This window comes from Rattus norvegicus, chromosome 9, assembly GCF_021556685.1.
Source record: "Rattus norvegicus strain SHRSP/BbbUtx chromosome 9, alternate assembly SHRSP_T2T, whole genome shotgun sequence".
Taxonomy (NCBI): Eukaryota; Metazoa; Chordata; class Mammalia; order Rodentia; family Muridae; genus Rattus; species Rattus norvegicus.
In genome coordinates, this window is record NC_141542.1 from 28,704,248 (window position 1) to 28,717,156 (window position 12,909).

The 12,909-nt window shown below is 50.2% G+C and overlaps 1 protein-coding gene across 1 annotated transcript in view; it reads right to left on the reverse strand.

Moving 5' to 3' along the window:
- Positions 1-11,811: 11,811 nt before the first annotated feature.
- C9h6orf132 (similar to human chromosome 6 open reading frame 132) overlaps positions 11,812-12,909 on the reverse strand; it is a 36,619-nt gene continuing 35,521 nt past the window's right edge. Inside the window, exon 5 of the mRNA NM_001431182.1 lies at positions 11,812-12,800. Coding sequence (NP_001418111.1) covers positions 12,683-12,800 — 118 coding nt within the window. The 3' untranslated portion in view covers positions 11,812-12,682. The remainder of the gene's footprint in view (positions 12,801-12,909) is intronic.

Below are 12,909 nucleotides of genomic sequence, written 5' to 3' on the forward strand. Positions count from 1 at the left end.
GTTCTGCACTCCTCCTGCCTCCTCGCCATGCCAGTGGCCTGGAACCTGTGGAAGTTTCCTGGTCTGATGGCAGGAAACTATCTTACCAGGGCATCATCCCAGGGCAGTCAAGTGCTCCTTGTGTGGGATCTTCACAGACCAGTGAGGGCGCATCTGCGTGGTGACATCTGCAGACACACACTACAGTACCTGGCCTCTCAGAGGAGGGTGCAAAGCCTTTTTTCTGAGCTGCGACTGGTGACAATTGAGTTGGACCCTCAAGTTGACCAAGCCAAAGGAAGGAGGAAGGGAAGGAAGAGAGGGAGGGAGGGAAGGAAGGACAGACATCTAGGTAGAGAGGAGAGAACACAGGAGTGTCCCAGACTGAGTATAGCTGAGGCAATAAGGCCGTGAACAGACCTGAGAGCTCTCTGGCCTCACTGTGGAGTCTGCATTTTTGATCAGAAACCACAATACACTTGGTTTTTGTCTTGTTTTTAATTTTGCTATCCTTATATTTGCTATGGATGCTGGCTTTGAACTGAGAACCCTCCTGTGCATCGCCTAAGGGCAGATTGCAGATGAAGGCATGCACCTGGTCCAAGATGGCCCTTGTTTTATCTTTATTTCTGTTGCTTTTTTTTGGTTTGTTTTTGTTTTTATTTTTTTGAATCAGTTGTCTCCCTTCCACCATGTGGGTCCCAGGGATCTAACTCAGGTTTTCGGTTCTGACAGCCAGTGTCTTTCCCACCGAGCCACCGTCTCCCCAGCCCCCAGGATGCTGGAACTTATAAACAGACCAAATCTCACTCCTCATCTCAGCCCAGGAGTGGAGAACAATTCTCCTGGGTGACAGACGTCCCTTCATTTCTTAGCACCAGAAGAAATGAGCTATGAAGCTAAGTGGCTTGCACGAGGTCACCATGCTGTCAGTTGCTGGGGTGGGGGGCAGCACCTTGAGGGCACGCCCACTTCTGTATTGATGTGCCTTCAGAGTGTCCCTTCCTTTATGGTGCAGGCTGAACATGTCCACAGTCATTCCTGCCCACCGCCCTAACCCACTGAACATGTCCCATACCCTTGGCACCTATGTTGCCCTTAAGTCGCTAGAGAACCCAGGCTGACCTCAAAGTCAAACGATGCTGCCCTGGCCTTCTGAAAGCACACTGCAACACGTGACCCTCCCCCTCCTTACTAAACAGACACTGAGCATAGGTCAGTACTGCTCAGTTCACTATGTGGTTCAGGCTGGCCTCCAGCTCACAGAAATCCTCCTGTCTCAGGCTCCCAAATGTTGGGATTACAGGGGTTACACCTACATGCCCAGCTTATTACACACTCCTACCCCCCACCCTGGACACACACGCACACCTTACTATTTCTTGGAGGTCATTCCTGGTACATAAGCAGCGTCCTTATTGGCTTGTGCGGGTGCAAAGCATCCTATCACCTGCCTTACTTACCCTAACAGATGGCCTGTCGTTCACAGAAACTGAGCTCTTGTCAGCAAACAATGTTAGGATGGCATGATGTCGTTGTATTAGTCTAGCGGGAGCCACCATCATCAACTCGTGTGCATACGTGCTCTGTGTGTGTGTGTGTTCATGTGTGTGTCTGAGTGTGTGTGTGTGTGCCTGTGTTTCTGTGTGTGCCTGAGTGAGTGTGTGTGTGTGATGTGTGCCTGTGTTTCTGTGTGTGCCTGAGTGAGTGTGTGTGTGTGTGCTCATGTGCGTGCCTGAGTGTGTGTGTGTGTGTGTGTGTGTGTGTGTGTGCATGTGCGTGCCTGCTGAGACCAGAAGCAGTGGTCAGGGACCGCTGGGTGCTGGGTCTGAACTCCTATCCTCAAGACCAAGCAGCAAGCACTCTCACTGGATGAGGCATCTCTCTGGTCTCGGTGCAACCTCAGGACCTGGGTTTGTTTTTTTTTTTGTTTGTTTGTTTGTTTTTTTTTAAGTTTCTCATGCCCATGAGTCTCCATGGGTGGAGCTTTGTCCCAGCAACCTGAGCAGCTCGAGACAGTGGCTACTGCCGAATGCCCTCAGTGGCACATTAGCCTCCCTCCAGGAGGAAAAAAAAACAAACCAAAACCCCAAATCCTGGTTTCCCACACTGCAGCCAACACCTCTTGTGTTTTAATCTGCGGCCAATCTGATAAGTGAGAAAGAGTTTCAGAAGCGTTTCATACTGTGCTTAATGAGATAATGAGGGGGCGTTCCCACAGAGTGACGTTTGAGATAGAGTCCCTAGTGGGCAGTTCACCTGAGGGCCGGCCGAGCCAGGATATTCTCTGTGTGGAGTTCTCGCCTCCCCTGGAATGCCTGGCAGCTGCCAGTCATTCAGGAACAACCCTGGTGTGCACAAGTGTGAAGCTACTGAAACCCAGCCTTCCCACAGGGTGAGTGCCCCTCTGCTCCCCCGGCCACGCCACCTTCTCTCCAGAGCCAGCATCTGTCTCTTCCCTGGTGACTAAAGAATCAAGCAAAGTGGTGTTCCTTTCACTGCTGTTCTCTGGGGAAGATGCACTAATTTTTTTTTTTAAAGATTTATTTATTTATTCATTATATATAAGTACACTGTAGCTGTCTTCAGTTACACCAGAAGAGGGCATCAGATCTCTTTACAGGTGGTTGTGAGCCACCATGTGGTTGCTGGGAATTGAACTCAGGGACCTCTGGAAGAGCGGTCGGGTGCTCTTAACCGCTGAGCCATCTCTCCAGCCCAAGATGCACTAATTTTATTTGTATTTATTTGTCTGTCACTTCTTTATTGAGACAGCGTTTCTCTGTGTAGCCCTGACCGTCCTGGAATTTTCTCGGCAGACCAGGCTGGCCTTGAACTCAGAGATATGCCTGCCTCTGCTTCCTGAGTGCTGGGATTAAAGATTTGGGCCACCAGTGCCTGGCTCGTTTTAATTTTAAAAATCGTCTATTATTATTTTTTGTCTGGGTATCTTGCTTGCCTTTATATCTGTGCTCTGTGTGTGCAGAGCCCACAGAATCCAGAAAAGGGAGTGAGACCCCCTGGAGCTGGGCAGCTGTAACATGGGTGCTGGGCACTTTGCAGGAGCACTGGGCACTCTCATCCTCCCAGTGGCCTCTGCAGCCCTTGTGGGCTGGTTATGTATTCACTTCTCTGCCGACGTTGTTCTTTAGACAGAGTTTGGATTTGGCAAGAACGACACAAGGCATCCACTCCTGTCCAGCCTCCCTCTTGTGGGGTTAATTTAGGACCAACCTTTTTTTTTTTTTCTTTTCTTTCTTTTTTTATTCAAGACAAGGTCTTGTGTAGCCCAGGTTGGCCTTGAACATACTAGATAGCCTTGGCATCAGGAATGGTGACCAATGTCTGAAAACTCAGTGCCTAGGAGGCAGAGGCTGGAGGACCAGCCTTAGCTGCATCTCTGAGTTTGAAAGAAGCCTGAGCTAATGAGACACTATTTCCACACAAGTCCAGCTGAAGATAGCCTCGCTCTTCCTGTCCTTCTGCCTCTAGTTCCCAGCGACGAGGGAACACTTGGTGGGCAAGTTTCCTAGTTGGGTTTGTGTAAATGAACCAGGAGGTAAGTAAGAAGCAGAATGTCCAGGAAAAGTAAAGCCCCAAAATGTATGATGGTGGGGTGTGTGTGTGTGTTTGTGTATGCACATGTGTGTGCACATGTCTGCATGTGTGCACATGTGTCTCTGTGTGTGTGTACACATCTGTATGTGCCCGTCTGCATGTATGTGAACATGTGTGAGCACATGTGTATGTGGTGGTATGTGTACGTGTGCCTATGTATGTATGTCTACACAGGTGTATATATGGTCTGTGTGCATGTCTGTGTACATTTGCCTATGCATGTGTGTATATATGTGTGTATATGTGGTGGTCTGTGTACATGTGCCTATGCATGTGTATATATATGTGTGTATATGTGGTGGTCTGTGTGCATGTCTGTGTACATGTATCACATGGCTTTTTGTCCCAGTTTTCTGCTGGGAGTCCTGGTAGAAAGGCATTAGAAGCACAAATCTAATAAACAGGCCTATTATTCAATAATAATTATTTTCATACTTTTGATTAGGTAATAACTTAAAAGCACTTTATTTGGTTGGGGTTGAGGCAGGATTTCTCTGTGTAACAACCCTGGCTGTCCTGGAATTCACTCTCTAGACCAGGGTAGCCTCAAACTCACAGAGATCCGCTTGCTTCTGCCTCCCAGGTGCTGGGACTAAAGTTGTGCCCCACCAGCCCCTGGCTTTAAAGGCACTTTATAACAAAAACAGTAAACCACAAAATATATGAAATTAAAAAGTAGAGAGCGGCTGGAGAGATGGCTCAGCAGTTAAGAGAATTCCCTGCTCTCACAGAGGACCAGTGTTTGTTTCCCAGCACTCAAGTTACAACCAAGGCTCACAACTCCAGCTCCAGGGGGTTCAGTGCCCTCTTATGGCCTCTCTGAGCATGTGCACATATGCAGAATTACACACACACACACACACACACACACACACACACACACGTAAATTTTTAAAAAATCCTTTTAATAAATTAGAGTCCAGAGCCTGTGTTGGTTAAATATACCTGTCACACCAACATTCCAGAGTCCGAGGCAGGAGGATTGCCTCAGTTGCCTGGACTATAGGAAGACTTCCCCGCCCTCACCCCCCAATAAAAACCTAATGAAAGAAAGAAAAATAGAGTCAAGCTTGAGGGTGCACACCTTTAATTACCACACCCAAGAAACTGAGGCAGGAGGATTTTTCAAACTGCCAAATTTGAGAGCAACCTGGGATACACACTATCAATCAGCCAGAGTTATGCAACAAGAGTTTGTGTCAAACTGCTGTTAAAGCAAGGAAGCACACAAAGCAAGCCTGTGGACGATGGTGGTGAATAACTCAGCATGGAAGTCAGGAGCAGGCTTGGAATACATAAATAAATGCAGGGCATTATCAGATGGTGGAAAATGCTAAGGAAAAAACCATAAAGGAGGGTGTTGAGACTACAGTATGCATGAACAAGGTAAATGCTTTTTATGGGGTGTTTAAGGAAGGCTTGTGGGCTCCAGGAGGGGGACATTTGAATCTAGACTGGGAAAATAACTTTGGGGTAAAGGTCCCAAGTGGGAGCAGGCTTAGCTAGATGGGACTCAGTTCACCTGGGCAGTTGTCAGACGTCAGGTAACGTCAGATGGCCACGTGGAAATAAATACTGGGTTGCCAGCTGGTGTTGAGGGAAGAGTTGTGGGAGTCGGGGTGAGGGTGGGGGCTGCGGGATAAGACGTGGGTGTGCTAGAGTCTCCCAGACACCTCGAGCCATGCTGAATTAACATAGGAGGTTTACTGGGGAAGCCAAGTGTGATACTCGCTCCTATAATCCCAGCACTCTGGAAGCTAAGGTAGAAAAATTGTCTGTAGTGCAAGATCTGCATTAGCACAACTTTAGCCCCAGCACGAGGGAGGTAGAGGCAGGTGGATCCCTGGGCTGTAAGGTTCTCAGCGTCCACACGATGGCTCAAAACCATCCTGAATTCACATTCCAGAAGATCGAACGCCCTCTTCTGGTCAACTCAGGTACTGCATGCATGTGCACGCGTACACACAAAAGCAGGCAACACAAACACATAAAATAAATCTTTTATTTATTTTTTTTAAAAGTGTACTGAAGGTATAATTTAGTTAGTAGAATTCTTCCTTTGCATGAACAAGGGCCAGGGTTTAATCCTCAGCAGTGCATAAACTGGTGTGCTATCACGTGTCTAATCCCAGAGCTTGGAAGGCGGAGGCAGAAATTCAGCGTCATCCTCAGCTGCTGTCGTTCTAGCATAGCCTGGGTTAGCAGGTTTGGTGGCAAGCACCTTTACCCACTGAGCCATTTCTCCAGTCCAAAGTGTAGGGTTTCTCATCCTCAATGCTGCTGATGTTTGGGGCTCAATTCTGGGGAACGGCCCTGTGTGCTAATATTAGCTCGACCTAATATTAGCATCCCTAGCCTCCGCCTAGAGAAGGCTGGTAGGCTTCTCCTCCAAGTGTCAGCAAAACCGTGTCTCCAGACATTGCCACTGCCCTGCTGGGGACCAAAGTCAACCCTAGACAAGGAGCACTGAACTTAAGTCTAACCCCAGGGCGATGTCCAGGTGCCAAGGAGACACTGCTGGAAGTGAAGTTCAGTCAGCAGAGTCCTCCTGCAGGCCAGAGCATGCCTTCCTCACCCAGAACACTTACATCCTCTGAATGTTCCTGGGGAAGTTTTCAAAGCCTTCAATGCCCAAAGCTTGACTTTTCCCACAGGAATCCTGGTTCTGCTCATGCCAGCTCTGTCTGGTGTCTTATTGTACTTACTTTTCAGATAGAGTCTCACAGTGTAGCCTAGAACTCTTGCTATGTATACAAGGCTGGTAAAATGTCTGTGTGCATATGTCTGTGAGGTGTGTGTGTGTGTGTGTGTGTGTGTGTGTGTGTGTGTGTATGTATATGTGTGTATGTATGTGTGTGTGCATGTGTGTGTATGTATGTGTGTATATATGTGTATGTGTGTGTATGTGTGTATGTATGTGTGTGTATGTGTGTGTGTATATGTGTATGTGTGTGTATATGTGTATGTATATGTATGTGTGTATGTATGTGTGTGTGTGTGTGTGTGTGTTGCAAGAAACCTTGGGTCAGATTTCTTCACCATTTGGTGATGAAGGTGCTTATGTCCTGGGGTCATAAGGAAGACCATGAGAAAGGGCGTGAGGGAAGCGGCTGTAATCATGCCTGGTTCTGAGCCAACTGCTGTGAGAGCAGCCCCTCTGGAGATCAAGGCTTAACGTGTAAAGGAGCTCTGTGGAAGTGCCCTAGGGCTATACTGGGAAGGAGAGGAGAAGGGGGTAGGGGGCAGAGATGCCAAGATCCTCCAGGCTGAGGGAAAAGAGTGGTCAACAGTGGGAGGTGTGGCCTTGGGTGGGACGGTGCCTTAAGGGAGAGACTCCCATGAAATCAGCAGGGAAGCTTCTGGCCTCTGGAGTGTTTCTCTTGGCCTCCAGAAGTCTGAGGGCTTCAAGCTAGGGGTGTGGTTCAGTGATGGAGAACTTTCCTGCACCAAGCAAGCGTAGTCCCAGTGTCCACCCCCAGTACCACAAAGCGTGTCCCTGGTGTGTGGATGTGATGCCAGTCCATGCAGAGTCTACCCTGTAAGCTGATGCCTCTGGGATTGAAAATGCCTCTGCACATTGTAGATGCCAGGGAGTTACTCTCAGTCTATCGGCTGCCATGTTCCTGGCTGTTCCCAAGCCACCTCCCCTTCCCTCTTCTGTCTCTCTTGGAACAAGAATCTGGACAGGTGCAGGCGCAACCACACACACCACACTGCCTTGGAGACAGAGGGCAGATCTGGAGGTGGTCCAGCTGTGTGGCCTGGGATGGTCATTTGCACCATGGGGACTGTAGTTTTTCACAGGGAGCTGAACGCGATTATCTGCTGAGAGAGCTGAGCAGACAGTTCTCAGATGTGTACCTGCCATATCTGGGAACCAGTTATAAATAAGTCTCAGGAGCTTATTTTTCAGGAGAACTCCAGTGCATCCCATACCCCAAGAAGCCAGGTCAACCAACAATCCTTGGGTCTAAATCTGAACTCAGAACCTCATCTGTGCTGGGGGAAGTACCGACAGCGGTGGGCACAGCGCCCCCTGCTGGCTGATTCAGGAGTGCTGCCGGGGCAGCTAGGACAGCAGGGCGAATGCACGGATGGGGATGCACTCTCCTTCGCTCTACCCTGGAAAATCAGGTGCAAGTGAATGTCAAGAGAAGCAGTAAGTGCCCAAGAGAGTCACCAAAGTACAACAGCCAAGTACTAGGTGTTAGGTCACTTACCTCTGTCAAGTGTTTGAATGTGACAAGCATGAGAGGCGACCCTCCTTCCCCAGCACAGCTGCAGTCCCAGTACTACCACAAGCCCCTGTCCCACAGGGCCATCTCTCACCTTCCTGGTTAAAAGGCAGCTAACAGGTCCCAAAGCAATTCCACAGTGCCTGGCCGCCCAGGGCTTTGCAAGGAGGTACAACCGGATCAACCCATCCAGGCTAGCTGACTAATGGTGGGAAGCCGGCCCCACCCTTGAGCTGTAGCGATGAAAGGGGCCACCGTGTCAGAGAGTAGGCAGGTGCGGTTGGCAGGTCAGGACTGGCTTGCTTGGCAGCTCAGCCCTCACCCCCTTGGCTCCAAAATTACCTGAACCACTGGGTTTAATACCCAGTGCCACAAGAATGAACAATAAGTCAATAAAACAGCATTTGGCATCCAGGAGGTTGAGGCAGGAGGATTGGGAGTTCGAGGCTGTCCCCTGCTTCATAGCAAGCTCGTGTCCAGCCTGGGTTATAAAAAAACCATGTCTGAAGGGGGCGGGCAGAGGCAGATGCGGGGTCCATCTCTTCTGCTGAGGGAAGCTTCCTCTCTTGAGTCTGACTCAGAAGCAGCTTGTTCCTCAGGGATGCCAGGCCCTGGCCTCCAAACACAACCATCCTTTGGACCCGCCCGCCCTTGCTGCTTTAGGCCAGGCTGGCTCACTGGGTCTGAGGTCACAACTAAGGTGTGGCCAACCAGACCTGGCACACAAGCATCACCCTCAGCTGCTCACTTGTTAGCATGGAGCGGCTTCCCCCGTCTGCGTCCTGATCCCACCCTGCCGGGCGAATGGAAGGTATGTGGGTTGGCGCCCTTGGAAAAGCCCGAGTCACGGAATGGTCATAGCTCGAACACAGGCAGCTGCGACGAAACACGGCCAGGGTGTGAGTCAGGTCGGCTATTTGGAGCAACATGATTCCTGCGTTGGAGGCTTGATTTCCTCATCACTGAAATGCAAACAGGAGTCTAACACCCCAGTAAATGTTAGAGGACTGTCCTAAGCAACCAGGCTGAGCCAACTTTCCAAACAGCCAGGGTTATGTAAGTGTTGGTAGTTCCGGCTGCCACATCGGGAGTTTTCACCCTGAAGTCCATGGATGGGGCAAGTGTGAGGGCCAGGATAACGCGTAGGAATGGCTATCCCTGTGATGGGAAACTCAAGAACTCAGGCATGGAACCAACAAAGGATCAGACTCACACACCTGAAGTCCAGACCTGCCATTTTCAGACCAGCGAGTGAAAACGCAAGGACACAGCGTTAGGAGGGGCAGCAGGGGGTACAGCTCAATGCTAGAGTGTATCCCTAGGCATGCAGGGGGCCCTGGGTTCAGACCTCAGTACTACAAAATTAAAAGAAATAAATAGAACTTTAGAGCCCAGCATGGTGGCGTCCAGCACTCTGGAAGGTGGAGGCAGGATTTGAAAGTCCAAAGCCACTCTTGCCACACAGCAATTTGTAGCCAGTCTGGGCAACATGAGACCTTGCCCAGAGGGGGAAAAAAGCAGCAAACGTGGGGTCCTTATCCTGGGTTTGCCTCCATGTCCTCCTGCTACACTTCCAGTGCTTTATGAAGGGAGACGTTCAGTGGCAAATCAGATGTGTGGCAAGAGGCCAGATATGGAAGGACCATAGAGACGGGACAGACCCTGAAGGATTGAGAGACCAGAAACCTGGCCTGTTGGCTTCATCACCCCAAGACTCCCCCCAAAATCTCCATGGAGAAAATGTATTTGCTTCTCCAACACGTCCTGAGATGACCTCTATGATTCAGTTTCTCCTTCTAAAGAAAACTAAGGTGGAGGAGGTGGGATGGTCAGAAACAGCTTGGCAGAGCATGCCCAGCAGGTCAGGGGTTTGGGGAAGACGGCTTTACTGAAACTGTTGAGCCAACCATAATGTAAGAGGATTGCGGTTCAGGTGGAGGCCAATGTTTTCTGCACCCCAGCAACACCACATGGGGTTCCATCCCTATTGCATCTTATAGGTTTTTTTTGTTTTGTTTTGTTTTTTAATGTATCTCTATGTATCCCAGACCGGCCTTGAACTCATGGTGATCCTCCTGTCTCACTTTCCTAGCTTGCTAGAGATGGAAACCAATGCGCTCTTCCACTAAACCACATCTCCAGTCTTTTTCTTGTTATCATTAATGAGACAGTCTCGCTATGTAGCCCAGGCTAGCCTTGAACTCAGAGAGCTTCCTGCCTCCGCCTCCCAGGTGCTGGGATCAAAGGCATGTGCCTGCACCACCATAACCAGCCTCTTGTGTGTTAATTTATTTTGTGCATGTAAGTAGGGAAAAACATGTAGAAGCCAGAGGACAACTTGCTGGAGTCAGTTCTCAACTTGCTGGAGTCAGTTCTCACCTCCCACGACTCGGATCCCCGGGTCTGAACTTAGGTTGCCACACCAGCAAATTTGCTTTACCCCTGGGTCATCTCACCAGGATATAGTTAACATTTCTGTGTGCTCTTTTTTTGTTTTGTTTGTTTAAATACAGTCCTGTTTATCCTGGAATTTGCTATGTAGACGAGGTTAGCCTTGAACTCACAGAGACCCACATGCCTCTTTCTCCGAGTGCTGGGATTAAAGGTGTGCACCACCACGCCTGGCTTGTGTGTCCCTTTTTATCGGCATGTGTGTATGAAATCTGGAGGACAGCCTCAGGTATAACCTCAGGAAGGTCTACCTTGAGACAGGTTCCCTCACCGGCCTGGGTCTTAAAAGTTAGGGCTAGGCTGTGTGGCCAGATCCCCCTGTCTCGGCACCAGGATTACAAGCAGGCACCAAGCATAGAATTTTAATGTGTGCTCTGGGGACTGTGCTAAGGCAAGCGCTTCACGGAGGGCGTGGAGGGGGCATTGCTCCTCCCCAGGGCTGAGTGCAAGTCCTTATGCTGCAGGCAAGCGCTTTACCTGCTGGCCCAGCCCACAGCCGCTGTGAGCTCTGTGCCTATTCTGACTTCTTGCCTCTTCTTTTTTTTTTTTTTTTCCCGGAGCTGGGGATCGAACCCAGGGCCTTGCTACCACTGAGCTAAATCCCCAACCCTTCTTGCCTCTTCTAAACTGTAATTATTTTTATTTCCGTTCCCAATTCCTGTGGCTCTTGTTTGTTTCAGTTTGAGGTGGGGGGTCTCACGTAGCCAGTATTGTAAAGACTGTACGGACCTGCCTGCACTTCCTCAGTGCTGGGATTCTAGGTCTGTACCACCACACCAGGCTTTAGACTACTGCTCAGGACACAGACCCGCTGTCAGGGCTGTCCCAGAAGGAACACCAGGCTGTGTCCGTTCCTCAGCATTGATGAGGTACGGTTACTACGCAGGAGGAGTCTGAGGCTCAGGCCAAGACTTGCTTAAGGACAGTCTCTTTATCATGTGACTTCAACTCTGGGCCTGGTCCCCTGTGCTTGGCACCGTCCAGCCGAGCACCCATAGCATCCCATGATGCCTGGGTAGATTTAAGTCACCAATCTATAGCTGCAGAGCAGAGGCCAGTCCAAACTGGCTATTTATTTCCCATGCCGAGTGAAACCAAGTCCTTCTCCACCCACGCCTGAGTACTCCCACAGCTGGGAGACCACACCCTACTCTTCCCAGGGCAGCAGGTGAATTAGCAAACTCTTCCCCACTTAGGGAAAACCCATTTATAGACTAGCTGTGTTGACGGGCTTGGCTTTGTGAGCACAGCGAAGCTGTCTGCTAGCCCGAGCCACCTGGGTGCCAGCCATCTATGTGAGATCTTTACCTGAAGTGGTTCACCTGCTGTCCCAGCCACCTGGTACTGCAGCTGGTACCACAGGTCACAAAGCCTCCAAACGGGGCTTCCTCTTGTCTGCACCTGCTCATCTGAGATGGGACAATCTCCCCTTCCGTTCCCATCGGCCTTGACCTAGTCCCAGGTCCAGCCACTCCCCACCTGAAGAACTATTGCTCCTGTCATACTTGACATAACACACAAACACATGTTAGAATATATTATACATATATTCTAGTTCACTGGTATAACCCTGGGCCGGCCAGGCAGAAGACAAATGGTCACCCTATTGACAAGTGTCCCCTGCTCTGAACTGGCCCTAGCAGACTACCTTGATTTTACAAGACCCATCTCCATGTTCTACGTACTTCCTGGACCTTATCGCTCCTTGGGTCCAATCCTTGAACCAGGACTTCATGGGCCTGAAAGGAAAAGCAAGCCTTCATCCTCCACCTCCCATCGCAGACTTCTCAGGGCCTCCTTGTGAGTGAACGCCAAGGAGCAATGACCTGCTCCTTGCATGAGGCGTCTGATGCAGAGTCTGTGTTGTGCAAACGGCCTTGAACTCATCCCCAACTGTCTAGGAAGGTCAGCCATTATCTGCTCAGTGTAACAGGCAGAAGTTAAAGAAAGACAAGCTACACTATCCTTTGTGAGGTTTGGACAGGCAAACTGTCACCAGATAGCAGAAACGGCCCAGAGAGCTCCTCCTCCCACCCCTATCTGCCAACATGTCCCTAGCCAAGCTGTCCCTCGGTGCTTTCAGAGCCAGATGTTTCCGTCTTCTTCTTTTTTTTTTTTTTTTTTTTGGTTCTTTTTTTCGGAGCTGGGGACCGAACCCAGGGCCTTGTGCTTCCTAGGTAAGCGCTCTACCACTGAGCTAAATCCCCAGCCCCGTTTCCGTCTTCTTCCACAGGCCTCTGCTACTCATACATCCGTTCGTCTGTCTGTCTTCCAGAACAAAGGCTCTCAGTGGTGTCCGAGCTGGGACCTGTAATACCTTGTGCGACCTGACCTCCCACCCCCCGCAAAACAACTGCTCAGATCCAACCCCTAGAAGTCAGCCGAGTGAACCGCGTGGCTCAGGAAGTGGCTTTCCGATGGGTCCCAGAGTAGGCGTAGGAGATGGGATGGCGCGTCCCAGGCCTCACCGTGAACGTATTGATGGGGCTTCCGTAGTGGGCGTTGCCGTGAGGAGACCTGGAAGGAGAGGAGAGCAGAGAGGTGGAGGTTCACAGGCAGCTTGCTTGGTCCTCACTCTACCGCCCGCCCCAGAGCAGATGTTCTAGATTTCTGCCCTCCAGAGCGG